This window comes from Lates calcarifer, linkage group LG9 (genome assembly GCF_001640805.2).
Source record: "Lates calcarifer isolate ASB-BC8 linkage group LG9, TLL_Latcal_v3, whole genome shotgun sequence".
NCBI classification, from domain to species: domain Eukaryota; kingdom Metazoa; phylum Chordata; class Actinopteri; family Centropomidae; genus Lates; species Lates calcarifer.
This window is the reverse complement of record NC_066841.1, coordinates 7,589,980-7,617,949: the sequence shown is the minus strand read 5'-3', so window position 1 is coordinate 7,617,949 and position 27,970 is coordinate 7,589,980. Positions and strand designations below refer to the sequence as shown.

General features: G+C 40.1%; 2 protein-coding genes across 2 annotated transcripts; one reads left to right on the top strand and one right to left on the bottom strand.

Moving 5' to 3' along the window:
- The first annotated feature begins 676 nt into the window (after nucleotides 1-676).
- Nucleotides 677-11,259, top strand: crkl (v-crk avian sarcoma virus CT10 oncogene homolog-like). Its single transcript, XM_018670481.2, has 4 exons — nucleotides 677-1,517; nucleotides 1,632-1,944; nucleotides 2,672-3,146; nucleotides 8,858-11,259. Exons 2-4 carry the CDS (start codon nucleotides 1,634-1,636, stop codon nucleotides 8,990-8,992), a joined length of 921 nt encoding a protein of 306 aa, XP_018525997.1. The 5' UTR covers nucleotides 677-1,517; nucleotides 1,632-1,633; the 3' UTR covers nucleotides 8,993-11,259.
- On the bottom strand, nucleotides 9,851-22,673 carry LOC108879265 (T-box-containing protein TBX6L-like). Its single transcript, XM_051072805.1, has 8 exons — nucleotides 18,348-22,673; nucleotides 18,019-18,121; nucleotides 17,122-17,286; nucleotides 16,874-17,020; nucleotides 16,701-16,779; nucleotides 16,520-16,593; nucleotides 16,171-16,376; nucleotides 9,851-15,977 (listed from the first exon to the last, which is right to left on the bottom strand). Exons 1-8 carry the CDS (start codon nucleotides 18,551-18,553, stop codon nucleotides 15,767-15,769), a joined length of 1,191 nt encoding a protein of 396 aa, XP_050928762.1. The 5' UTR covers nucleotides 18,554-22,673; the 3' UTR covers nucleotides 9,851-15,766.
- Between the last annotated feature and the right edge of the window lie 5,297 nt (nucleotides 22,674-27,970).

The following is a 27,970-nucleotide window of genomic DNA, read 5'->3' as shown; positions in this document are numbered from 1 at the left end:
TCACTCATTTGTCATCCATCAGCTTATAGTGAAATTAAACTGACTTATTCTTGGGCACCATCTACTCCATTGATCTTGAATCTATGGCCATAACATCTTTGACTAAACATGTACTTCTACTTTTGATACTTGAAGTAGATTATCTATTTTGCTGATAATATCTGTATTTTTACCTCAAAAACATTTTAAATGCCGGACTTGTAATGGAATATTTCTACATTTTGGTATTGCTTCTCCTTAAGGATATGAATATTTCTTCAATATTGGCTGGGATGTAAGACATAGAAGCATATGGTTATCTGAGGTTTACCCCATCTTTTATGCTGATATAAGTTCTATCATAATAATGCTACAGGAGGTAAATTGAAAGTGATATGTATGGCAGTTCTTAAAGTTTCAAAAAAACGATAATGATCAATAGGACTGCGCAGAATAGGCAAAAACAGCATAGGGTTGGGGTGCTGTTAGAAATCGGCCTGTAATGTATTTCACTGCTTTATCATTTTTCATTAAAAAAATAAAAAAAAAAGTTCTCTAGCTGTGTCATGGAAACATGATTGACACTTCGCTCTCTGCACGGGGGTGTGGGGCCGTCCGTGTCTCGTCATCCCGCCCACCACCTTACCTCCTCCCACCCCCCTCCAGGCGTCAGTGACGTGCAGATAGAAAGCGGGACCTGCCCTCCCGTCGCCATTTTTCGGTCTCGTACTCGCACTTCTGGTGGCTCGGGTGAGGGGGGGACGAGCAGAAATAAGGGAAAGTATAAAATATTGAATCGTTAAGCCGGAGATCCCTCGTGAGCGGTCGGGAATGCACGCGAGAGCTACAGCATAACGTTCCAGGTCCTGAGATGCACGCGCAGGAGACAAGCCGCTGCTGCTGAAATAATTTTTTGTGTGAAGACGTGTTGCGGGCCGCCATTTTTTTGCTGTGCTGCCTTAAAAGTCTGCTCCGACTCGAGAAAGGGATTCAAAAACGCATTTCCATGACGCGTGCCTTACCGTAAGATCAAGAAGATACCAAGTAATCATTTCGTTTCCGACCCGCGTCAACTGGCAGCCTTTTGCGGACATGAGGATTTATCAGATGAAAAACTGAGGCCACCTTTTCCGTTCTCACAACTGACACTTAGTGGAGGAGATAAATTATTAGAACAGAAGTCTGGTGTTTTCTCGGAAGGCGGAACGAAAAGGGGAAGCTTCATTGATCATTTGTTGCTTCGGCCTCCGTCGATGTTTGTCGGAAGTTGTTTTATTTTTTTCTATTTTGGCCGCTCCAACAATCACTCAGCCATTGACTGCTGAACACAGGAACCACATTATGCTCCAAAGTTGGATCAAGCCAGTCGCAGCCTGCCTCTGAAAACGTCAGGTTGTTTTTGTTTTTTGTTGTTGTTTTTGTTTTGCTTCTTTCACAAGAGGTCTACGGAGCCTGCAGCGTCTGTGCAGAAATCACTCGAAAAACCTCACAGGGCGACGAATGCCCTGCCCTGCATCTTCCAAATCCTCCAGTTTGCGGTGATTGTGATTGGCTAATTCCAACACGCATACACGTTATAACTTATTGTCTAGTTTGTTTTGATCATTTTCTTTTTCTCATTTGTAGACTGATACTAACTTATTTTTGAACAGAAATGTCAGCTGCTCGGTTTGATTCGTCTGATCGGTCCGCCTGGTATTTTGGACCCGTGTCACGACAAGAGGCACAGAATAGGTTACAAGGACAGAGACATGGCATGTTTCTCGTTCGAGACTCGTCGACCTGCCCCGGCGACTACGTGCTGTCAGTATCTGAAAACTCCAAAGTGTCTCACTATATCATCAACTCCTTGCCCAGCAAGAGGTTTAAAATAGGCGATCAAGAATTTGACCACCTCCCTGCTCTCCTGGAGTTCTACAAAATCCACTACCTGGACACGACCACTCTGATAGAGCCAGCACCCAGGTAGGGAAGTCACCCAGTCACCCCTCTACTAACTGACACATTTGTAGATGACAGAGGATATAGCTAAAGCATGATTAAAGTAACACTTCACTGGAATGCGTTACTGTAAAAGACCATGTGATTAAGGTTAACCAGGCCATCTGTTTTTATCAGAACTAACCCACTTTCAGTAAGATTGCAGTACCCCGCAGTTATGCTATGAAGCATTCAGTTTGCCAAATTTGAAAGTGATAGACACACCAGCACGATCACACTTCCAGTTTACTGTTTTCATTAAGGCCCTATGGTGTCCCAAGACACCAGATTGGATAAATAAACAATCACCAGCTAAAACTTAATATGGTTTGTAGGTTTATGTAGTTTATTAGCAGTGTTTGCTTATGTATAACCACAACTTTAGCCAGGTATTATGTGTTTGTCCTCCAGCTCTGATTGTACATGCTACAAAGTGTGTTTATATCATAGTGTATGTGGCATTTTTATTAAGATTGCTCGTATTTAAGCCTTTGTCACTTTTACAAATGTAAAATGGGCAGTTTCAGCTATTATTAGCTTTTATTGAACACCATTCAACAAAAAATATGTGATGTTTGAGTGACTCCTGTCACTGATTATGTAAATCCCTTAGTTTTTCAGAATTTCCATGTTATCTTCTTGACAGGAGATTACTTTTTATGGTAACCACATTTTATCTCCTTCCTTTGCCTCATTGATGTGATCTCCCAAGGTACCCAAGCTCAGTGTGTGCTCCCATCCAGCCCATGGGCGGCCCAGAGGAGAACCTGGAGTATGTGCGGACTCTATACGACTTCACTGGCAGCGATGCAGAGGACCTTCCCTTCAAGAAGGGGGAGATCCTGATCATCCTGGAGAAGCCAGAGGAGCAGTGGTGGAGTGCCAAGAGTAAAGAGGGGCGTATCGGGATGATCCCCGTGCCCTACGTTGAGAAAGTGGTACGACCTCCGCCCCACTCTGGCCAGCCTTCCCATGGGTCTCGCAACTCCAACAGCTACGGGATCCCAGAGCCTTCCCACGCCCTCGTCCACGCCTACGCTCAGCCCCAGACACCTTCACCATTGCCCCCCAGCACACCTGGAGCGGTTATCACCCCTCTACCGTCCATGCAGAACGGCCCCGTCATGGCAAAGGCCATTCAGAGACGAGTGCCATGTGCCTATGATAAGACAGCTCTTGCTCTAGAGGTATTGTAAAATGGATTTTCATTTCATACCTTCTGTTTTATCTAAAATGTGCCTTTTATCCGTTCTCTTTATCTTTCCTGTCTTCCTCCTTCCCATTCCAGGGGAGCACATTGACTTCACCTGCTGTTCAAATTACGCTTTAATAAAATGCTGCTTTTGTTAGAGATGAGGTATTTCAGTCGGCACTGAACCAGTTGGTCTTTATGAAGTTGGTCAAGTATTTGTGAATTCTGGGGAGAAAATTAGTGTAGGACTTTGAATTAACTGACTTTTGGTTCAGAAATCCACCTTACTGTTTTCTCACGTAAGCTGTACATCTTTTGTTTAGTACTATGTTTCATATGTAGTGCAACATCATGCAGTAAGCGGCTGAGACCCAACTTTTAGCAGTATACACAGTATAAAGCTGCACTGCCTCATTTTGACTGAACACTTCCTCCAAAATATTCAAGATGATGTGTGCAATTGTATTGTGCAACAAAAGGCACTTGGCATCCAGCTCATCCTTGCCTAAACCATTGATCATGTATCATTCAGTACCCCAGTTTTCATTTTTTAAAATTGAAGCATAGTAGAAGTTTGTAGTGCAGAAGTATTTTGCTTTAGTGAGAGCATCTGCTACAGATGACACCAGCTCAGAAGTTAACAGAATCAGACAGATCCCCAAGTAGGAGAAGTTGTAAAATTCCTAGGTCAAGTACATAAACAAGCTGACAGTCAATTACATGAGATAACATTCTTCTATAATTCTTTATTTTCACCCTGTATTTTTGGCAATGTCTCAAATGTGAGAAAAGAACACATCTAAAAGTCCTTACACTTAAACTAAAATAATAATTAAACTAATGATAGAAATGGTCTGTTTCACACCTAAAGCATGAAATTTCTAGCACTGCACCATTTCTTGGAATGTTTAAATGTACTCTGCATTGAAATTGCAGTTGTCAGTAACTAGCAGTGAGGCTAGGGGAAAACACCAGTGCTGCCTACAGAGTTACCACAGCAGCCTTGTTGGTTTATGTGTGAAAGTGTCTTAAGATAACTTGTGGTGCCTCTCCAGTCCTCTAGCATTTAAGACTGTGCTCTTGCTACAGCAGCAGCTCCAGTCACTTGCTGTTTTGTGTTGTCAGGGGGTGGGGTGTGAAGCTGTGCATCAGATACCCAGCTATTTTCCATATCATCCCTATTCATTCTTCAGTTAGCAAATGTGCTTAGATTTTAAGGTCTTTAGGAGAATCTGTACCCTTTCTTCAGGTTTTAATATTAATTTGCTTTTTATTGATGTTTGTTGCCAGCCTTCATTGACGATGAATGACTGCCAGCCACATTTATTTGGTGTTTAACAGTTAGACACTGATTCTAAGATGTGGTTGGGTGAGGAGCAGGTGTTGGAGATGTGTGTTGTATGTCTATTTGACACCATGTTGTGATATATGTTTTTTGTAATGACATCACAAGAAAAAACAGCCAAAAACACCCATTGGCTGCTGTGAATTGAGGATTGGTGGGTTTGTGGTAACACTAACCACACTATTGTGACTTCATTTCCGCTGATGCTCAGTTGTAGCCCCAATTCTACCAGTAGTTTCCTGCATGCAGTGGCTTCAGTCTTTTTGCTAGCCACCTAGCTGCTAAACAGGCGACAGCACTGTTGCATTTCGCAGCTGTGTTGCATTTCTCAGCAGTGCACTCTGGCTAACACAGATCTGCTTTGACAGTGGTAACATGTTGAAGCATGTGATTTAATGCTCAGTGTGCACTTCACATATATAGTTGAGGCTCCAAAAAGCTGCGCTCTGATAGCAGGCTGAGCCATAGTGATGCCCTCAGGGGAGAGATGAAAATGAATGGTATCTTGGCCTACCTCTGCTGCCTTTCGCTGACACCAGAGCACGTCATTGGATGTAGGAAGTAATGCAGGCTGCTACAGCTGAGCACAGTGATACACTTGCCCCTGTGACTTTTGTACACCAATGAGGGTATAAATTTGGGCCATGAGCAAACCTGGTGCACAGTATTCTTGCTCAAGGTTAGACAACTCCATCTAACAACATTATTCCTGTCTTCTCTGCTCTCTCCCTTGTGTCGCTTTTTTAATAATTGGCAACTGATAACAACAATTAACACAGGAGATTCAGATGCTAATGGCTCATTCAAACTGACACTGTGATGTGTGGATTGATAAGACATGTCAGCTGCCCAGTGTCTACATCCTCCGTTGCCCATCACTGCTCATCTTTTGTCAACAGCTGCACTGAGTAGAGATGGAACCTTCCATTTAATAAAGACGATAACTAATTGTTCATTTAACCAACTCTACAAATTGAGACAGAGAGAGGGCAACAGAGAAAGAGAGAATCACACTAAGTCAAGCAAAGCAAGCATGTGAGAGAGAAACTGAAACTGAACTTTAGTTAGTACTTACACTATGCTACTCTCTGTGATAATTCAGTGGGAAAGTGAAGTGTATGGAGCTATGGTTGCAGGCCGGAGACTGTTTTCTAATATACTGACCTACGACATACATTTGTTTCCTTGTAAAAAGGAGTTATAGGCTTCTTCACATGCAGTTTCCCAATTTAGTGCGCCCAAAAAGTATTGATTCAAGAATTATTGCCATAGCAAGGACTCATTTTAACCTTGTTTTGATTTGGGCACTATGTATTGAATCAGCAATGCCTATATAAAGCCCAGTTAATTTAGACTCTTTCTTTACACCTCTGTCAAAATGTTAGAACCTATTCTTAACATGCAAGCAAAAAGCAGAATGACAATAAAGATGTCAACTGCGAAAGCGAGCATTGGTGCCCAGAGCTGCTGTAAGATTATAAGTTAGTCATTTCTCCTCCTTTTCAGCAGCATTTCAGCTACATTACCACACCTCAAATGTGCTGCTGTTGTGAAAACTGTATCCGAACTTCCATATTTTGCTAATCCTGCGAAAGAGAAAGAGAGGGTGTTCAAATGTGTGCTGCTGCAACAGCTTCAGACTGATGCCGCTCTATCCACAGACATATAACAGGATAGTAGAAAGAATCTAAAGGATGCAAAGACTAGTCTTTCTTTACACATCGTTGATCAGCTGTAGAGGGATTTATTTTTATTTGTTTCAAATAATTTGTCAGGGTTGATAGTGTCCACTATGATATGGCTTGGTTTTGTGCACTTGCCCTGATTCAACTTCAACTGCGGCAGTGCTGTGCTTGAAATGAACACTGTACTAGTGTCCACTTGTTTTTAGTTTCTTCCCTCTATCTGAAAGTGGGAACAGAAGCTGTGTTTCTAAAGCTGTAGGTCTGTTTTTTGGTACTGTTTCTTTCCAGCAAGTGCAATGCAGGCTTAAATATTTAGTGTGTAGCTCTAAGACGGGCCAAACTGAAGCTGATGCTGCAGAGGCCTAATTTAGATGAATGAATCCTTTTGCTTGACTTTTTATTTTTGTTTGCTACAATTAAGAAATAAAGATGCTGTTGTCATCGCAAGTGGGGTGTGTTTATGGTCCCCTGAATACTAGTAAAATTGTGGCGCAGCTAGAATTGCAGCTCTTCTGGGATGATTTTGTTTCTCACTTCCCCCTTACCTCAACCATGTGCCAAAACAGGAGTACTGAGAAAAACCCTTACTCAGTTACATCTGTTCTGGGGTACTGTGAGTCCATTGTTGGTCTGCGACAATTCTAAATGTTAAAGCACTTTTTTAAAAGAACATTTTGACTGATCTTACAGTATCTTGGCACTTTTATAGTTTTGGAAATGGATGCAGGAAACAAAAGAGACAGGGCCTAAGAAGATTGTTTCCAAAACTATGAACAGAATGCAGGATTTTGAGTGACTGCACTACTGTATTAATGAATAATCAGTGTTGTAATTACTTGAACTGAGAGAAGAAAGCCATCAGATACACATTGCTGGAAAAGAAATGAGTTAAAACTTAGTATCTCATGTGCTATTAGCTTTTAGTATTGTATTTTCGTTTTCCCCTGAAAACACATACCATACCACGTCTCATCTTGTCTCTTCTATCTGTGTCTGTCTTTGGCTCATAATAGGTCACAGCTTACAGCAAAAACCCTTGAGTTTTGTACTGTGGCTATTTTAGGGCCTCGGGGGTTCAAGAAACAGAAGCTCTGAGTCATTATTTATTTACATCAGAGACAGGCACTCCCCAACAAATGAAATCTGATTTTGTCCTCTATGCAATGTGTTTGATATTTAGGCTATTTGTGTAAGTTTTTATTGCACAGCACTGGACTGTTTTTTCATCCCTGCTCTCACAATAGTTAGATATGAATCTGATTTTTTTCCCCTGAACTTTTGCATGATCACAGTAAATATGAGTGAATATGTTAGGATTTATTGTAATTCCAGTTATATCTCTAAGTTGACATGGGGTTATTCAACATGCTTAAGAATTTTAAACAAAGTCTGCATTCATAACAACAGACATTTTCTGAATGAAGATTCCTGTCTGTTAACCCCTTTAAATACAATGAGATGTAATTCCACACCTGAAAATCCAAACTTTATTGAAATTTAAAGGTAAAAACAGCGACTTCTCCACCGTAAGTTTTTTAATTTAATGTGCGTGATAGTAATCTAATTTTATTACACCATGATTCTTTCAAACATGATTTTTCAATGGAAGTTTTTATTATATACATATGTATAACTCTTTGGTAGACATATTTCACAGAAGCTTTTATGACCAAGTAGCATTCTTGTCATTCCAGAGTGGCATAAAGGATTATTGTTACAGATGATGTCTAGGACTGGATGTCCTTGAAGCGTTGTTCTGAAGCTCAAGCTACAAATAGTGCCCTCACATTCACTTTTCAATCATGGCTTTCATGATGGAGACTTTTCCCTTCTAATCCTGATAAAGAACATATGGCTTTAACAGATTGGGGTCACATTCAGTGTCACAAACCCATCTGAGCGACTGCTCTGTGCTCCTCTGTTATCTGTTTAAAACATTGTAAAGTGCCTGTGGAGATTTTTTTTAAGTGTGTTTTAATAAATCAGTTGTACCGGATGTTGTGGAGGCTTACACATACATTGGTTGTGTTGTTTGGAGCAGCTTTTTGTAATAATAAACACTGGTTGTGTGCCAAGTGCTTTTTTTTCACCCCCGAGGCCACGATCTTGACTCTTAACAATAGAGTCTGGTGCAAGTCCAGATTAACTCTTTGACTTTTGGCATTTTATCTGCAGGTGTGTTATGTGAAAATTTTCAGATTTCAGATTAGTTATATAATGACTTAACAGTGGACCACACTTTGCTTCATTGATTATGTCATAGAAAGTGGTGTACTGTGGTTAGATGTTCATCTTTAATAGAAATGGTGATACTTGAATGGTGGCTGTATTGTGGAATTTACTTGTTTGGATATTGCGTTCTGATCTATGTAAAATGTCCAAGTGTGTGTGTGTTCAGTGTGTTTCTTAGTGGGTTGTAGTGCAACAGAGCTTAACCTGTGATGCATGGGCTGGTTGAGTTACATTCATATCATAACAAAATGTAGGCACACATATACTGTAAGGTGGTTCAGTAGAATGTGGCCCTTTTAAATTTTGCGATGCCACAAAAAGAATATCTTGTGACTATTGAAATAATAGTTAGTAATAGTTATTTTTTTTACATACTAACAATATAATCATACAGTACATCATTCCTGCTCCTCCTGTAACTCCTCTTGTCCTTTTTCCCCTCAGGTTGGCGACATCGTCAAGGTTACACGCATGAACATCAACGGTCAGTGGGAGGGAGAGGTGAACGGACGACGGGGTCTCTTCCCATTCACCCATGTCAAAATCATAGACCCCCAGAATCCGGATGAGAGTGACTGACCTTTGACCGGAGCCTCTCACCAGTATCAGTGTGTACCCGAATCTGCTGGCTGTCTCCACCTTTTCCCGCCAGTGTCACCACGGTTACGTGCTTGCCTGCTTGGGGCTGTACCATGATAGCGACCCCTCTGTTGTTGCCAACCGTTGCAAGGCTTTCTGACTGTTTACAGCTTTGGACATTGGATCCAAACTAAAACCTGACCCCACTTCTCCCCAGTTCCCTTTTCCCGTGTCTTGGTTCCAGGCTGGGCAGTGTTTTTGCATTAGTGTCCTTTTCATTTCCAGATCACTGGGCATCAGTTTGAGTGTTTGTGTGTGCGTGTGTGTGTGTAGGTGCAGGTGTGTGCGTGTGTGTGGTTGTGTGTTCACAGTAGATATTTACCACATTACATCACAGAAAACATGTCTGTTTTTTATTTGATTTCTCTGAATATTTGTTATGTTTGAAGTCTTGGGGACTTTAGAAAAGTGTTGGTGTGCGTTTGTTTTGTTGATGTGAGGATATTTGTACGAAGTAGGGAAAAAGCAATGTCCCTATGGACTTGGGAGAGCACTGAGGCTATGAGGAGTTAACCAGCCAGTCAAATGTTAACAATCAAGTCACTGTTGTACCTTAACCATCACACAAGCACACACATGTACACACACTTACTGGCCATGAGGTATTCAGGTTGACAGTTCTTTGATGTGTATGTGATGTGCGACTGGAGCCAGGAGGAAGCAGAGTAGATGGGTTTGTGGAAGATCTCGCTTGTAACTTGACATTACAGATCCCATAATCCCATCCAACCTGGCACAAGTTTGGCTGACGAGACTTATTTATCTTTTGTTAATAAGACATGACACGGCCATATGTGATTTCTTTTTTTTTTTCTTAGTTGTGCCACATGATCAACATTAGTTTTTTGTTTATTTGTTGGGGTTTTTTGTGACATGGAGAAGATTTATGGTAGAGGGGTAATTTTGCATGTCTACTTGGTACCTCTCTTTCCTGTCATTCTCATCATTTTGAACTAAATGGACATTGCTTAGAGATTAGCAGGTTTTAGTGCCAACAGCACAAAGCACTAGAAGATATATTTCAACTTTTCTGCATAGGAGTGCCAAGCTTTGAACAGGTTTCCAAAAGTCAAATAGCAATGGCAGTAGCCCTGGCCAGCACTTCCCACGAGCATCTGACTACAAGGCTAGCTGCAAACACAGTGTGGGCACTTGGGCTAAAGGCTTTCCACTGAGGTGAGAAGCTCCGCTTTCAGTGGTGTAGGGTCAGGGAAGGAGGAAGTGTCTCAGCAAGCCAATGAGATCCCATTAATGCCTTTTTCAGAGAGTAAGATAAATGCATCTTTTAGTGCATGCAATCCCCCTCTCTAACCTTATGTTTTTAATGTGATGTTAACTCCTGTCAATTTAGGATTTCAGCCTGCTTTATTCCTTAAATATTCGGTCTGTGCACAAGTTTTTGACTCTTTTTATGCAAACAGACTCATTCGGAGTAGTGGAAAGCGTCTTTGTTAGTACTGTGCTTCAACCAATTCTATTTGACCAGTAGGAGCCGAGGATTAAAAACAGTGCAGACACCTAGATTTCTGCTGTAAAAATGAACCATTTCGCTCACTTGTCCCCCCCCCGCCTAGTGCTCTCTGTTTGAATCACTGCTCGGCCATTCACTCAGAGTAATGAGCAGCTTTTAGTTGTTTCCCAATTTTGTTTTTTGTTTTTTTATTTTGTCAGTTTGTAGTCAGCTATTAAATCAAGCATTTTTGTTAAAATGAGTGATGTTATTAAACAAAAGTACCTAAGGTGACATTTACAAAAGGGAAAAATGCCTGCTGGTTGCCTCTGTGCATGACCTCTTGGCTGGGGAGATGGTCCTCCCCAGCCAAATGCTGCTTAATGTCATTTATTTCCTTAAATAAAGGTTTCTCTTATTTTAACCCCTCTTGGTCTGTGCAAACAAACCAGTGTGGGTTTTCCTCATCAAACATAATGGAATCTACTAATTAAGCAATACACCCTGATTAGTTCCTTTCTTGAGGTGAACTCGCTTTTCTCATGCTTCTGAGTTGTTTTGTAAAGGCATTAACAGTATTACTGTGCTCTCTTCTCATATTCTAGGAAAGCCTGTCTTTTACTTAAGAATTGAAAATTGTGCCTTTTATTTTCTTATACCATTTACATGTGTTAATATTTCCCATGGTTAACACCTGTGCTGGTATTGACCCTTTATGTACAGAACAAGTAAATAAAATTTACGTCTACTTCTTTAAGTTCGCTCCGGTGTCCTCTATGCGCTTGTTGTCTCATTTAACACAGATGGGTGGGTGTGGACATGTTTGCAGCAGCCTGGCGTCACAGGTTGTGTATCTGGAGCGCAGGACAGTTGCTCCTGCTCTAATTTTTGACAGTTCCAGTTTTTGATTCTGGCTGCGCCCAGGAGAAAGGAAGCAATTAATGAATTTTAATGAAGTGCTAATAAAAGAAAGTCAGCTGACCTAGAGATGGGGAGTGGAAAACTTTTCAAGGGCAATGTTTCAGATGGGCATGACCCATGACTGTTGGTTCAGCACTTTTCAAACCAGGTACAAATAACAAGTATGGGCTAATGGGTCCTGAAAATGTTACCATAATGTTTTGTATGTCCTGATAGTATATTGATGACTCTGGATCAGATGCTTCCAGTAATGGAAAGGTGGGCTCTGGCTATATGTTCCCTTGTGTACTACCCTTGGGTATACATGCTTGTACCATGGCTGTAGAATGCTACCATTCTACACAGATAGCAATGGTCTGTATGCCATAATGCATCCCTTCATACAAAACACACTGCTGATGTACTAACCTAGAAATATTTGCTTATCTGGCCATCGTATATCATAATAACCCGCAAGATGTGTTGCTTCTATAAGGTTGTGGGGGAGTGTATAACTTATGGATAAAGTTGGGAAGTCACAGGCATATTTTGATGAGTTACATCAAAATCTACTTTGGCATTTTGAACGTAAAACAAACAAGTAAAAACATGTCAACCAGAAGGTCTTATCCGACTGATCTAAGTGATATATAAGATAGTATTCCAGTTCTTTTCTGTGACTGTGATCTGTGGAGGATGCATTTGGTCTTCTAATTCCTGTCATATTTATTGGGTTAATAAACATTAGCATTGATTGTCTGTGTGTGTTCAAATATCACATTCACACTATGAAAAGACTCTATAATACTAAGTGTTAGAACTTGTTTATGAGTCAGTTTGTTTGGCTTCTCAGGTTTAGATATTACGTTTTTGAATGATGCCTTTTGCAGATATTTTATCATGATGGTCCCTTGTAGTTGTGTATGCGCCAGGTTAAATTTTCATGAAAGCCAATCGATGTATTCGTCTGGGCTGTGATAGGTGGTGGCTGCAGTGAGAATGACCGTAATGAATCAAACTTTGCCGAGTCTGACCTTTCCTCAGGGCACAGTGTATATGTGAGTCAGTGTGTGTAAATGGATGTGTGGCACGGTCGATGAAGGCCTTCCTACAGTCCATTACCACCACCGCCCTCAAGCTAGCTGCCATGGCAGCTGCCGTGCTGTAGAGTATTTGGCCCATGGGGGTGAATGCACAGTGAATCTTTGATGTTTGGAAAAATGAAAGTAAATTATCTACATACATCGACATTGATTTATAGTATTAACGTTCAGTCTATATAGTAGATTTCAATGTGGTGGCAGGGTCCGCTATTCCTGCACTTGCCGATACCACCAGCAACCCGTATGGAAATCAAATGGATTAGAACTCTAAAATAAATGTGCTGAATATATTGTAGTGCTACAAAAACACTACCCATGAGCATGCAAGTTGCTTGTTTTTTGGTTGGATTCTATTAGTGCAGAAAAATGTCTCTTTGTACAAGACCCAGACAGAATTTGTATCCCCAGTCTCTCAAGCCTGATGCAGAACCTGCTGAGCTGTCAATGATTTTAGAGCTGCATCAACTCTCACACAATGAACAATGAGATATAGAGTTCAGATGGCACTATCAGATTAATCACAATGGTCATCAAAATTGGGAAAATGTGTGATGAGTGTGAAGCCTATAATAATTCTACATTCATTTGCATACTGCCACTGTTAAGTTTACACCAGTCAACCAGTGTGAACGTGTTTTATTATTGGTAACATGGGTGGATTTTGAGAAAATGTCCCCCTTGGTACAGACAGATAAAAGGCCCCCCACTCTTCCTATATATGACCCCCAGACTGAGAGGTTGCAGTTACATTGTTTTTAGTGGTGGTTTTGTGTTGCTTTATAGTCATCTTGCATCTGTCTGTGGTCATTTTGTGAGTTCTAACTGAGCTCTCAAACAAGAAATACTGCATGCTCATTTACAGATGCCCTGTAGGGGCTGTAAAGATGCGAAAAGAGTACATTTATTTTATGTGTAGCCATGTAGGTAACCATGATGGACAAGATGTAATCCCATGAATTAATCAGTGTTGTAACAGGCACAGTCAGACTAAGAATAGTATGTCACCCATACACCTTATTCCAGTTAAATTCACCTGTCTTCCTACAGATGACAGGATTAAATGTTTCAACTATTCCTAAAATTAGATCACCCCCAAAAAAGTGATGTGCTTTTAATAACAATAAAATTAATAAAATTAAAAATGTTTGATAATGTAAAATATTTCTCTCATAGTGACACATTTTGCATATTTCTTATGGTATTGTTTAGGTAAAGAACAGATCTTATAACATTGGTTTGCTCTGATTAAAGCCTTGACTAAATGCTTACATGCCCTTCGGTGCTGGAATTGTAACTCAAGCACGCTAATTGACCCCATCTGTGTTGTATAATTCGTTTTATAGCGAGGTGAGAGGAATCCAGGATGAGCTATGTGGGTGACCCAGATGACCCAGTCAACCTCAGGAAGAGAGGTTAAAATGCCCATCCTGTAATCATAAAGTCACAATTTCAAACTTCCTTATAGCCAGCATGTCTGATGTTAATGAGGTGCTCTTTGGAAATGCGGTGACTGAAACCATACCTTCTTCAGGTTTGGTACAATTCATCACTTGCCTCTCTGGTAAAAGGCACACATCTATGTATTTTTATACTGATGTTAAAAAAGTGTATTACACAAAAACATGTCACTTGGTGTGCTCTAGAAAATTCCTTTGCAGTGTCTGCTCCCTGAAGTTTTATAAATGTCCCAGATATGGTTTCCCTCTCTGTCTCTCGTAAAACATTTACAGCACAGACGCTCCTGCCTTCTGCTGGGGAAACTATGCCAGACTATGATGGTAATTCCACACTAGCTGACTGTCATCACTTTATCAGGTCAGACTCACTGCTCTAGGACAGTCTCTCACTGCTCCATCATTCTCGCTCTTTCCCTTCTCTAAGTGTGCTGCTGTTGTGTAATGCATCTGCTCAGAAGATTCCAATGCAGCTGATGACATATTTAGTATTCTTGTGATATTTAATAGCTTTAGTTGCTGTGGTACAGCAGTGGATAACAGAAACAATAACATCACATATACTGTAGAGTGCTGTTTTCAAGATTTATTATTGTTATTATTTTGTCACAAAGCTTTGTTTGCATTTATTTCAAGTGTGCTCAAGTATTAATAGTGAGCTCTATGTTTATGTGTTGTTGGTGGTAATAGGAAATATAGATGCACCTTGGCAAGTCAATATGAATGGAGTTTTCATATAGCTCCACCAGCAGATTAGTATTTGTGGTTTTGAGTCACATATATCTAACTATTGTTTGGATTGCCATGAAATTTGTTACAGGCATTCATGTCCCTCTCAGGATGGCTTGTAATAACCATGGTGATCCCTTAGCTTGTCATTTAACACATTCATCAGATCAAATTTATGACAAACTATCTGCAAAGCTAATGTCATTCCCATCAGCCTCAAATGTACTTTTTGTGTAATGCTAATTGGCAAATGTTAGCATGCTAAAGTGCTAAACTAAGATGATGAACATTGTAAACATATTACCTGCTCGTTGACAGTATGTCAGCAGGCTTAAGTTAGCATTTAGCCCTGCTGTGCCTAAATGAAGCTTCATAGTGCTGCTAGCGTGTCTGTAAACTGCCATTTATTTATGGATTTGCAGCTCACATTCAAATGTATTCAGCACAACCCGTCCCATTATGAATTAGCTTAGCTGTGTGTCCTTAATTCTTGTCAAAATACCTGAAAACACACCTGTATGTCAGACAGATTGACCCGTTTTTATCCATCTCCATTTATTGTGCTATTTATCTCCTCAGCATAGAGACACTAATATACAGTCTTGTCACTTATTGATATATAACCTGATTCTGGCACCGTATGGCTTATCTGATGCATTTTATACTATATTGTTTTTCAAGTTTTTTCAAAAAACCTCTGATACTTTAATATGGTGCCTTACAGTAGAGATGGCTATGTTTCTGTCATACCTCCAGATTAAATTTCACACTTATTTCCCCTGACTGGACGCAGGACAATATATACAGTATAGATCTCAAAACACATACTGCGTCTGCTTTGAGCAGATAACTGAGGAGGCTGAACTAGCATGTTTGTGACCCGTAATACACACCTCAGACACTATAAGGTCTTAGAAATATGTGAAACTTTGTACACATTTATACACTTTTAACACAAACTACAGGAGTGGCCTATCAGTTAGTTGCTGGTCTCTTAATAACAGCATTTCTTCATTCTCTCCAGGCTTTAGTGACTTAATCCTCCATCACTGATGTTGCAATTGCAAAAGGTCAAAGTTCACCAACAGGAGTACGAGAAGAGCGGGTACTGGCTCCAGTCCGCCGCATTGCCATGGTGGTGGTAGGCATGTTGCTGGGCACTGTGTTCTGTTGTGGCAAATGGGTGAGGTGGATGGTGGGCAAGGGTGTGCGCTGCATCTACATCACTGGAGGGGAATGGATATCTGGTGTAGTCCACAGATCTGGAGAAAAGAAAGTGATGTTTGGGTTAATATTCATTCATTATCATATTGTCTATTTATCTTAAAGCAGTCATACTCCACATTTGTAAATGTGTGAAATATATTCAGATTTTTCAGATATTATTCCCTCATTTATTTAGTTTACATCTCAGCCTATATTTTATTTCCCTACGCTACATCTCATTGGATTTTATCTCATCCTAGGTATCTTAAATCAGACCTGTAGGGCTGGTATGCCATGGATGCAGGCACCATCTGTTCCTCACAGCTGTAGTCGTACTCGTGCAGCTCCAGGGGCTCAGCGTGTAGGCTCTCAGATGGGTCCTGCTCCAGAGCCCAGGCTGAAAGGTGACCCCTCTTCAGTGACTGCTGTTTGGAGGCCTGGCTCTTCTCTGCCTGCACTGACTGAGAGGTGGAGGGCATCCTCTGCAGGTCTGAGAGGGAAATACAGTGTTAAATAGGATCTCATATGAGTCACAGACATTGGCACACTGGTTTAAAGGAATACTTTTCTTATACTGGCAGGATTTTAGAGTGATTTCATACAAGCTCTATGGGTAATAACTTACCTGGAGGACTGCTACAGAGATCTTTCCTGTCCAATGTGGCTCTCTTTGCAGGAGGGCTCCTATTTGAACGACACCTATGAACATAGATAGAGTTTTACAAATGACAGTGTTTAGCACACAAATTGACTTTGTTTCATTCAGTGTAGCAGGCAAAGTAGCTCAGAATTGCTCCTGAATTCCTACCTTTTACTGTGGGAATGAGTGCCTCCCTCCCTGAATCCCTTGGCGAAAGGATTGTGGTCAATCTTCAATTTAGTGATCTTCAAAAAGGCAAGAAAAGACAGTTGTCATGGGTCTGGTGAACAGGAATATCATCACATTTGCATTGGTTTAATGTTGCTTGTAAGTTTGTACCTTTGGGTTTTGGTAAGCGGTCACTGCAGTGAAAGTCGTCTCTGGGAAGGAGAAAGTCTGAAAGGGGCCCCAGCGGATGGTGTAAGGACTGTCTGCTTGTATCACGTGAAACCTGGGGTAGTAGCGATGCATGGAGTGCAGGATGATCTATTGAGAAAACAGAGCAGGGTGAGCAAAATGCATAGTCAAGTGAAGTGAAAAGTAAAGACAAAGCAGAGTGTGATTAAGACAGTAAGATGGTGTCTTACATGACCATGCTGATCCAAGGTGTTGTTGGTCAGCTTCACCTTGAGGAAAGACAACGACTGCTTCATCCAGTGGCTTCCTGTGGCAGGGGAGTCTGGGTGCATGTATGTCCGACATGGGGGCTGGGGCTCAGCCTTCCCCGCGACCTCCCACTGCTCCTTTTTCCACTACAGATAAACGGGGGGAGGGAGGGAGTGATGCAAGGTTACTAAGTGTGAGACCTCGGGACATGTCTGATTAATCAGAACTCTTCGTGAAGCATGAAATGTGTTTTTTTTTCCTCACGGGGCAATGTAGGAGAGCTGCAGTGCATGAAAACTTAATTGCAGGGATGCTATTTACACAGTGTTCCAATGCACAGGGTGCCTCTGTTTTTGATCACTTCTGCTGAAGGAAAGTCATCATCAAGTCACTGTTGCTACATGTTCACCTCTACCTAAAAACAGCAAACTCTCCCAGAGCTCCCCTACAGTACTTTCCCTTTTATTATGTACCTCATTGTCTTCAAGTGTGTGCTAAAAGCAATATCTGCGACCAAATGGGCCCAGATCCGTTGATGTAAGAGCTGTTGAATGTATGGATGGCCCACTGCTCCTCATTCACCGATTGTGAATAAGGAGGGATGCTAATTGATTGGGCCTCCAGCCGAGAGTGCACAAACAGGAAGCAATGAAAGGCTTTGATATGCAGTGGTGAATGGCCCAAAGTGGGCAGGCCCATGTCTGGCTGCAGATGTCTGCTGTGTTTTACATACTGCAGTCTGTTGGTTTTAATCCCCAACAAATGCAGAGAAACGATGAATTGAAAAGTCTAGTACTAAATGAATTTGTGTGTGGTGTGTGTGCCAGAGCTGTGCAACAATGCATACAGTGAATGGTGTGTGTTGAATATGCATTTACCTTGTATTTGAAGCTGTCCACGGGAACCATGTCCATCATTATGACATAATTTGCAAAAGGTTGGAGCCCAGATAGACTGACACTGCAGTGTGGAAACATTCTCCTGAAACAAAGAGGTAAAGTCACAAGTCAGTGAACGTTTTTAAACGTTTTTTGTTTTTGCAAATGGAATTGAGATAAATCCCCACACAGTAACTGCAGTAAAAGTCTGCTCTGCAACAAGCACAGGCCATTTTTTACAGGTTGTAGTCTATGTGATAAATGACACAAAGCACAATTGGTATTTTCAGAAAGCAGGAAACATCCCTAATTTAGTAGCCAACTGTTACCTTCCATGTTTTGTTATAATCATCTCTGTTCCAATGCTGTGGAAGGACTTCCAGAGATGAGCATTCTCCAGGGTCATCCTAATGCAGCCCTGCTGGTATGAGTCAGCAGCTGGGGGGGATCGGGGCATGCTTAGATTTGATTTGGAGTCTGTGGAGACAGTAAAAATAAACATGTAAACAGTTCTGCAGCTGTATTTATAGAACATATGACTGGTGTATTGCAGTATTGAGTTTAGGAGTTGATAGTCTCACAAAAGATCCAGAACTTTAGACATTATATCTCTGTTCTGCTGGGAATCCATATACTACGCATAAAAGATTAGAATGGCTTAGCTCATCCTTAGTTGGATCTCCATAGCAAAATCAGTAAAATAATTTGATTGCACATGTTTAAATGCAGATGAAGAATGTGTATTTCAAACATTTTGATAATGGTCAAATGCATCTTGCAAGAGTGGTTACCTACAGCCCAAAAAGAGCAAGTCACAGTATACGTCTCCCTCTTTAAACATCAGTGCATTGTCACATTGCACATGCTTATTTAACCCAGTCATAATGTGTAATGAGAAAAAAAACTTACCAGAGAAGTGTTGCATCTTAATACGTCCTTCTGTTCTCACCAGCAACAGCACCAAGTGGATCCTTGAAGTTTTGAGACAAAGTGGTGCTTTCAGATGTTCTAACTCTGAAGTTAAATACATCAGGGGTCTCTATCCTTGAAATGTGTGGGCCTTGAACTTGATTGGTTATTACACAAAAGGGTGGAGTCTACACAGCCAAGGGGGTGTAGTCAGAGCAGACTGAGGGGGGCAGGTGAGATTATTACCTGATGTTGAGACTCTTTGTTGTGAATTCACAAGCTCAGTCACCATGCTCTGGGTAGATGTGGGTGTCTTTTTGTTCAGTTGCATATAGTGGGATTTTTGAATAATGGTATGCTGTATTCTGTTTTCACACACTTATTCATTTTTAGCAGTTTGGTATTTTCCGTTCATATAGAGACTATAAAAATAACTGAAAGGGCTCTGAATGATGATGGTGATTTAAATTAGAACATACACATCTAATACCTTAGTCTGCCTGTCCCTGATTTGTTCTACTTTTTTCGGACTGGTTGTTGTTATGAGAGACTTGTAGGAAATAATAAAAAAAATAATCACAACAATAGCTGCTATGATTTTGTAGATAGTTCCCCAAAGACTAAGATGAGACTCTAGTAGTCGTCACCACTATCCCAGTCACACACTATGTATGTAAGAGGCCTGTAATGGATAAAAGACTCACTCCCTGGTCTCTTCTTGCAGTCCAAGTTAAAGGACAGTGAGCAGAATTTCAAAGCACCTCAGGGGGGATGGAAGAGCAGACAAACAGGTCCCTTCCCAGCAGTTGTGGTTGTGTATTGAGAACAACTCAGGAGATTACAGAGGTGATTGGAGTTGGGGTCTAGCCTTGACAATGGCAGGCAGTGCTGCTAATCCTATGAGGCCATTTGGCCTTATAAACCCCCCACCCCCATGCCCTCCACCCAATCATGCTACCTTAAGTGCACTGGGAGGAGAGTGAGTCCTCTGATGGAGCCAGCAGTTAGCAGCCTGTTCACATGAAAGACCGATGGGAGGACCAGCAGTGCAGACTGTAGATGACAATATTCAAAGTTTACAGCCCAGTCAGTTTAATCCTACGTGAACTTAATCTCAACAAATAATTCAAATTTAAATCAGTAGAACCTTGGTTGAAACCAATGGAAATTAGTTTAAAATCCTAGTTGATATCTCAGTGTTGCCCACTTCAATAAATAAAGAATATATATATTTTTTTAGATGTAAAAGAGTTCATCGAGATGATTTGAATCAGTCAACATTCTGGGAGATAGTGATGTAAGGTGGGGCAAAGACTAACCAAAGCCATAGCAGATGCTCACTTCCTATTTTTACTTTTCTTTTTGTTTTAATTAGGGCCAAAAAATGCTAATTGGGTCTTGCCTCTCACTTTCATCTTTTATGGGTTAAAGATTTTAAGTGTGGTCAGCGATACTCTAAACCCCAGAGTAGGATTTAGGGTGGAATGGCCAAAATGTCCTTCTGGTCACTTAGCTGAAACAAGATGTTTTGAGTCCTCGCATGTTTACAAAGTTTTCAACATAGTCCTGAGACTTCACAGACTTACCAGGTGTGTGTTCCAAAATGTGTTTATCTGAGGACAAACTTTTAAGATTTGACCTTAATGCTTCATTGCCCTTTAAGATCCTGCAAAGCTCAGATTTGGGAATACATCTGGACTAGCCATTACTCGTGTTTTCCTTTAGCTGTTCTGTTATGCACTCTTGGTTGAGAGCAGCTACAACACACAGGATTGAAAGAGCTGAATTATTTGAAATATATGTTTGGTTGTATCTTTCTCTGATCTTTTACTGCTTCAGTCTAGAATAGTGCTTCCTTTCAAATTCATATTGTGAGGGTGTGAGGCTTATTTGAAAAGTAACTGTGATGGGATATTTAGCCCCTGTTTCAAAAGCTCTGTATCAAGGACCCAGTGTTGCATTGTATGAGTGAAAGTTGTATCTGAGGATGCACATACTGTACAGTATGATTTACCTGAGCAGAATGATTCACCTCTCTGGATCTTACACTACTCTTAGAAAGAGTAAAAGAGCAGCTCTCTGTCTCTACAAGGCCTTTCCGCTCCAAGCGTAGGCATGTTGAAACACTTCTCCTCTGCTTAAATCAACTTCAGGCTTGAAGGTGGAATTCAGTGTGCTCCTGCCTGCAGCATGTGTCACCTCTATAGCTCTGCCACAAAGTCAAGTTCATGTAGAGAAGATATTGAGGCAGATATCTGCCTCTGCAAATGGTATTTTAGCAGGATGGGTGGTGCTGTAATTGGAATGTAAATTAACCTCTGTCAACATTTTTACATTGGGTTTAAAGTAATTAACTCTGTTTTATCTGCAATCAATCTAACACTATAGTAAAATTGCAGATCACTGGTGATATTGCAGTTGTCAAGTTGCTATGAGCACAGTTTCTTCTGCATTATATCTCTTTTGTTTCTTGTCTCTCTCTGATGCATCAGTTCTGCTGCAGTAAAAATATCTTATGGCACAGGAAATGCTGTGGTTTCAACAGTTTCAGTAAGTCAGTCGAAGCTGCAGCTGGAAGATGCAGCACATGACCCCGCTGGTGGTGGTTCAGAGATGTGGTTCTGTGATGTATTCAACGCTTGGATCAAGTGGAATGGTGAGCGACTTAAGTGGGTGGGATGAATAATCCTTTCTCCTCCTTCACAAACTACGCTTAACGCTAAGGTACCCCCTGATCAAGTCATTTCATATCAAGGGAGAGGGAGGTGTGAGTTTGTGTGGGGAGGGTGAATTCACAACATTTTCCTTCTTTCACATTCATCCTACTCCAGGATCTTGCAAAAAGCACCCGTAAGTCCAATGTCAGCTGAAGATAATAAAGTGATAACTGATCTGATCACAACAAAGACTGAGAGTGAATCACAAAACCACATTGTAACATTAATCCAGAAGTGTTTGGATTCTTAATATAGATACATGATGAATGATAAGACAGACTGAACTATCTTTTACTATAGCTTTATATTGACTTAACACACATCTATGATATAATAATGTTCTCTACTGTCCCACAGCTGTGGAGATAAGTATAAACCATACACTGTAAAAGAAAAGTAAAAAAGGGTATTAAACCACAATGAAGTTTCACTGAAGCTCTTATTTGACAATATCACCACCTACCGGATCTTTCCTATATCTATGTAGCTATGACAGATGGCACCACAGTCTATGGTGGCACCGAGTAAAAACGTGGGGCTACCCGCAGGAGGAACACAGGTAATGATTTTGGTTCAGGCCAGTAGAGTAATGAAGGTGCACATCTCATTCCGTGCTGACTTAAATTATGCACAATTATACGCCAGGCGAACAACTCTGATAAGACTGAAAGGACGCATTTTTCGGTCCGGTATCCAGCTCTCAGAATACATCCATGCATCTGACGCATGCTAGTACGCATGGCTGTACGCCACGTCTAAGGTTTCTCTCCGTCTTTACGGTGGATGCAGCTGACGTATGTCGTTATTGGGCGCGACGTGCCTCGTCATTGGTCTCGATCTTCTGGGCGGGGCGGAGAGGCGGAGAAACGAAGTCGGAAATCACATTTAAAGCAAGTTCGAAACATTGCTTCTGTTTGCCAGTACTGTGAGAAAACATCGCTACCGAAGAGGTCTGAATGCTAAAAGAAACTCTGGAGCTGCTCTTTGTCGAAAAGGAGTGAGACTGGACGCTGAACACATCCACGGCGCGAAGGTAAGGTAAACGGCAGCTAGCAATAGCATGAGTGTTATCGGAGAGCGTTAGCATTAGCGATGAGTGTTAACAGTAGCATTTCCCTGTAATTATATCGTATAATTCCATTTTCAGTCGTTTATATCACGTGGGCGAGAGTGTGTTTGTGTTTCTGTGACCGAGGCGTCCCTTACATGTGTTCTGGGCACCTAACGTGTACGGATGATGGGCTCTGTGTAAATCCCTGTTTGTATTTGTATTTGTTTGTTTTCACTTTACCGGCATTTTGCGTCTCTTTGTCATGTTTTGTTCAACCCTGATCATTTTAACTTCGTTTATGGTGGTTTATCATGTCGTTGTCATCGGTTTGTGGTAATATTATTTTGCGTCTGGACCTGGATGTTTTACACTTGAGTGTTAGCATTAGCATTAGTGGCGAACGTTAGAATTAGCCTCATCCTTTAATATCTTTGGGCCTTTTCCGTTTTGTTGTCGTTTTTACTTGCGTGGGTGTTTGGGTGTCTGTGACTAAAGCGTCCCCGACATGCGGTGTGGAGGGTGGTGACTGTTTATTAGTCAGTTTGTTTGTTTACAACTCCGTTTGCATCTCTTTACAGTTACTTTGCAGACATAATTTTGTGCTCCATCTTGATCATTGTAAGTTAGTCATTTTGTGTCTATTTGTAGTGGTATTGCATCGTTTCTGGCTGTTGTACATCTACATATGGTCAGCTTCTTTGGGTTGCTTTGCATCATTTTGTGTATTTGTAGTATTGTGTCTATTCCTGGTCATTTAACTGGTCATTGTGGCCATTTTGTGTTTCTTTGTGGCAGTGAAGCATCTCATTGTGATAATTTTGCGACCCAGTTTTTTGTGTCTGTTGTGAGTCTTTGTAGCTGTCCATAGCCTTCCATTTATCCCCTGTTGTGTATATTGTTGATTAGAAATTTGTTTGTGGTGCTTTGAGACCTTATTGAGCTCAGTTTTGAGTTAAATACAAGCTTGAAAACTAGATTTTAACTGTGCTCTTCCACACGTTATAAGCCTCAAGAGTAGGTCACAGTGTATGAGCTGAAATTACTGTTAGAAAATATTATGAACATAATTAATTTATTCACCCCAAAACACTTCAAAAAAGTGCGATTGTCAGGGGTTTAGTGTTTAGTTTTCAGTGCTGAATTATTCTACACTGTGGAGGTGAACTATTTTTTATTAATTAGGTTATTTGTGTTGTACTTGCGTTTTCCAGGTTTACTCATTCGGCTGCTGCAGCCTGGACAGAAACACCACCTCTCACCTTATAAACCAAACAGGCGTGTGTCCTCAACATTTACCCTGTTTGAAAAAAATCTGTTGATGAGCTGAATTATTAATGTTAGTAAGTAAGTTAGTGTTATTATTTAAATCCTTGGTATTTAATGAGTTTAGTATATAATAATAACTGATTGATGGTGTCTATAAATGATCAGAAAATAGCACTAGTTATTATAATTTTTAAAAACTTAATTTTCTGCCTGTGGACTGAAGTATCAGAAAAAATTAAAACCTTGCTTTCAAAAAAATTACTTAAGTGAAAGTTTTTAGTATGCAGTTCACAATAATATATACAATTCCTCCAGTGATTAGTCAACAGATAATTAATATAGAAATGTAAGATTTAAAATAATCATTTTAGTTAATTTTTCCCAAATATTTATTATTATTGATTCTTACCATATCATATCTTTTCATGTCATTTGTGACTGTAAATAGCCCATTTTTGGAGACACTCTTCTGACGTTTGGAGAATGTTGTGGTTCGGCTGTAATGAAGAATATTTCTGTCTGTTTTAGGGTTAAATTGTCGTTGTATATAGGTCATTGTATATTGATCATTTTCCTTTGTTTATTTCTCTTTTTATTTCCTCCAGAGGTCAGCACTTTGTCCATGATCGCAGAGACATTGTACAAGGAGGAAGTCCTTTGAGACAAGGACCGAGGCCTCCAGGTAATTCATTTTACATAAACTGTCCAACACAGAGCACTGACATTAAATTCATCTTCAGTAATCGATTTTAAGTCTGAATAGTTTGATTTGTCACAAAAAGTCATTATCAAAGTTTATTCACATAGTTCATGAATGCACAGTTCAAAGAAAGTGAAGAATTTAAACATCAGCTCTCGGTCAGTCACCCCTCTGTCTCTCTGCCTTTCTCCCTCACTGTTCATGATTGCAGAGACGTTGTCTGCGATCAAAGAGACGTAGTCCATGATCACAGAGACATCATCGTCGATCACAGAGAGGCATCGTCCACAATCGCAGAGAGTCTTGGTATAATGAAGACGTTCTTTGAGACCAGGACACAGGCCTCCAGGTAATTTACAAACAGCTTTACTGTCCATCTGTCCATCACAGAGCAAGTTTTTCAAAAAACAGAAAAAACTGAACCAAATATAGAGTATGTGATATTTATCAATCATTTCACACAAAAAGGTTTTGACAATAGATGACTAGTGACATACAAATATTATGTATTGTATGTATATTATTATGTAAAATAAGGGCATTAGATGACCAATTTACAAACACGCCTTTGTGACTTTACGCAATTTTGAATCTGACTTGGGCCAAATTACTCCTGGAATAAGTGACCTAGGCAAAACAGTGCATGAAAACACTCTTATTCATGCCGTCAGCTCATTTGGCACCTGTATCCTCTGTAAAAGACTAAATAACTATGCAACATTTATAGCCTAGCCTATATTATAGTAAATCTTATCACTTACCAATAGGGAACAATTTAAATTTTAAAAATATCTTTATGGTTTATAATGACCAGTTACACTTATTTAAAAAAAATTCACATAAGCTGCTGTTAAGACCTTTGTAAATTTGGCTGTGATTCATTAAATAAAAACAACACAAAACAAAGACATTTTAAATATGTGTTAATAAGAAGGTTGAAATGTCAAATAATGATTCTGTGTGTGACCGTTGGTGGTGAAAGAAATACTCAGGCTCTTTACGGAAGTATAATAAACAACACAAGTTAAAATCATGCATTCAAAATTTACTTAACTATTGTTTATTATTGTTGTGTATTTCACAGTAACATACGTGATTGCTTTAGTGATTAGTTGATAGACACACAATTAATAATCATTTAGCTTTTTCCCCAAATACTTGTTGGTTCTTCAGGAGGCGATGACAGTCAACTGTTCATATTCTGAAACAGCCTCTAATGTTTGTTAAATGTTCTGGTTCAGCTGTAATGTTGAATATTTATCTGTTTTCATGGTTAAACTGTTGATGAGGAATAGGTAGTAGTGTATTGATCATTTTCTTTTGTATGTTTCGCTTTGATTTCCTCCAGGTGTCACCACTTTGTCCACAACATCATCCATGATCGCAGAGACATTGTTGAGGACGAGGAAAACATTGTCCATGACTCGCAGAGACATAGTCCACAATCACAGAGAGACAGGTAATTCACAAACGGCTTTACATTAACTGTCCAACACAGAGCACTGACATTAAGTTGTTTATATTCAGTATTCAGTATATCAGAAAAGTGTAATAATAGAAGTAATCTGAAATGTAATAATAATGTATTGAATGTAAAAGTAATTAGCAATATCAGAAGTAAGAGTAATTTGTAGAGTAATTTGTTACTAGATGTAGTTTGCAACAGTAAAAATTATTTGTCATTTTAGAAGTAATATGTAATAAGAAAAGTAATATGTAAGTGTTTTAAAGTCAGAGGTAACAGTATCAATACAATACACAGTACAATATCACAGTAAAGCATGTGGTCAAAATTGTCAAAAAACACAAACAATGTCATAGTATAGTTAGGCATTTAATAATAAAAAGAACCCGTAACTGTCTATTTATTACTAAAGCGTTTATCACTAATATAGTTAACATGGAAAAAATATGAAAGGTTTTCATTGAATGTTGATTTAAATAAACGGTGCTCCTAACTTTTAGGCTGGTGCTCCGGAAATTTTCAGTAAGGAGCACCAGTGCTACTAGAGAGGAAAAGTTAGTCTGTAGCCCTACATAAAAATATCACATGTCAGTGTAGTGGATGCATAAAAATGTCATAGTAAGACGTAGTATACTGTGTGGTCAAGGTCGGAAAATGTCATACTGTCTCAAATGTAAGATGTAATTTGTAATATTACAAGAAACAAGAATAGGAAAAGTTATATGTAGTAATAGAGGAATTTGAGGGATAATATAACTGTGTTTTTCTTCTTTACAGACAGTGACTAATATGTTCTATCTCTGCAGGAGAGTGAGGAGAAGACTGCATCACCTGAAGAGGACAACAAATGTAGTCAAATGTTCTTAAAGATATTTAGAAATGTATAAGCCTAATAAGAATATCCTCATATGTGCTAATCACTACATTATCTGTGGGGTGGGAGAATTAAACAAAGTGTCTCTAAGTGGTCAAACATCTTTCATTTGCTGTGCTTTGTTGAATATTGTTTAAAAAAGAGTCAATAAAGTCTTGTAACTTAACTTTTGAGTTGAGTTTCTTTATTTTCAAAATAATATCACAAAAATAATTTTGTAATGTAGAAATATTAAGTATTCTCTAGTTGCAGTTTGTAATTAAAATGTATTATTGAGGCTAAAACTCTGGCTCCAAGCCATAACCCTAACCTCTAGCTACAAGTGGCGAAAACCCTAACCCTAACCCTAACCCCAACTTCTAGCTACAAGTGGCTCAAAGCTGTAACCCTAACCCTAACCCCAACTTCTAGCTTCAAGTGGCTCAAAGCTGTAACCCTAACCCTAACCTCTGGCCACAAGTGGCGAAAACCCTAACCCCAACTTCTAGCTACAAGTGGCTCAAAGCTGTAACCCTAACCCTAACCCTAACCCCAACTTCTAGCTGCAAGTGGCTCAAAGCTGTAACCCTAACCCTAACCCCAACTTCTAGCTTCAAGTGGCTCAAAGCTGTAACCCTAACCCTAACCTCTGGCCACAAGTGGCGAAAACCCTAACCCCAACTTCTAGCTACAAGTGGCTCAAAGCTGTAACCCTAACCCTAACCCCAACTTCTAGCTACAAGTGGCTCAAAGCTGTAACCCTAACCCTAACCCTAACCCCAACTTCTAGCTGCAAGTGGCTCAAAGCTGTAACCCTAACCCTAACCCCAACTTCTAGCTACAAGTGGCTCAAAGCTGTAACCCTAACCCCAACTTCTAGCTACAAGTGGCTCAAAGCTGTAACCCTAACCCTAACCCTAACCCCAACTTCTAGCTGCAAGTGGCTCAAAGCTCTAACCCTAACCCTAACCTCTGGCCACAAGTGACGAAA

What these genes read in the sequence shown, in the direction of transcription:
- crkl (XM_018670481.2), top strand. Translation starts at nt 1,634, where the DNA reads ATGTCAGCTGCTCGGTTTGATTCGTCTGATCGGTCCGCCTGGTATTTT. An exon ending in CTGATAGAGCCAGCACCCAG is followed by an intron (nt 1,945 to 2,671) that starts GTAGGGAAGTCA and finishes TGATCTCCCAAG; the next exon opens with GTACCCAAGCTCAGTGTGTG. An exon ending in AGACAGCTCTTGCTCTAGAG is followed by an intron (nt 3,147 to 8,857) that starts GTATTGTAAAAT and finishes TTTTCCCCTCAG; the next exon opens with GTTGGCGACATCGTCAAGGT.
- LOC108879265 (XM_051072805.1), bottom strand. Translation starts at nt 18,553, where the DNA reads ATGTTCTATAAATACAGCTGCAGAACTGTTTACATGTTTATTTTTACT. An exon ending in ATTATAACAAAACATGGAAG is followed by an intron (nt 18,122 to 18,347) that starts GTAACAGTTGGC and finishes TCTTTGTTTCAG; the next exon opens with GAGAATGTTTCCACACTGCA. An exon ending in CCGCTTACCAAAACCCAAAG is followed by an intron (nt 16,780 to 16,873) that starts GTACAAACTTAC and finishes GCCTTTTTGAAG; the next exon opens with ATCACTAAATTGAAGATTGA.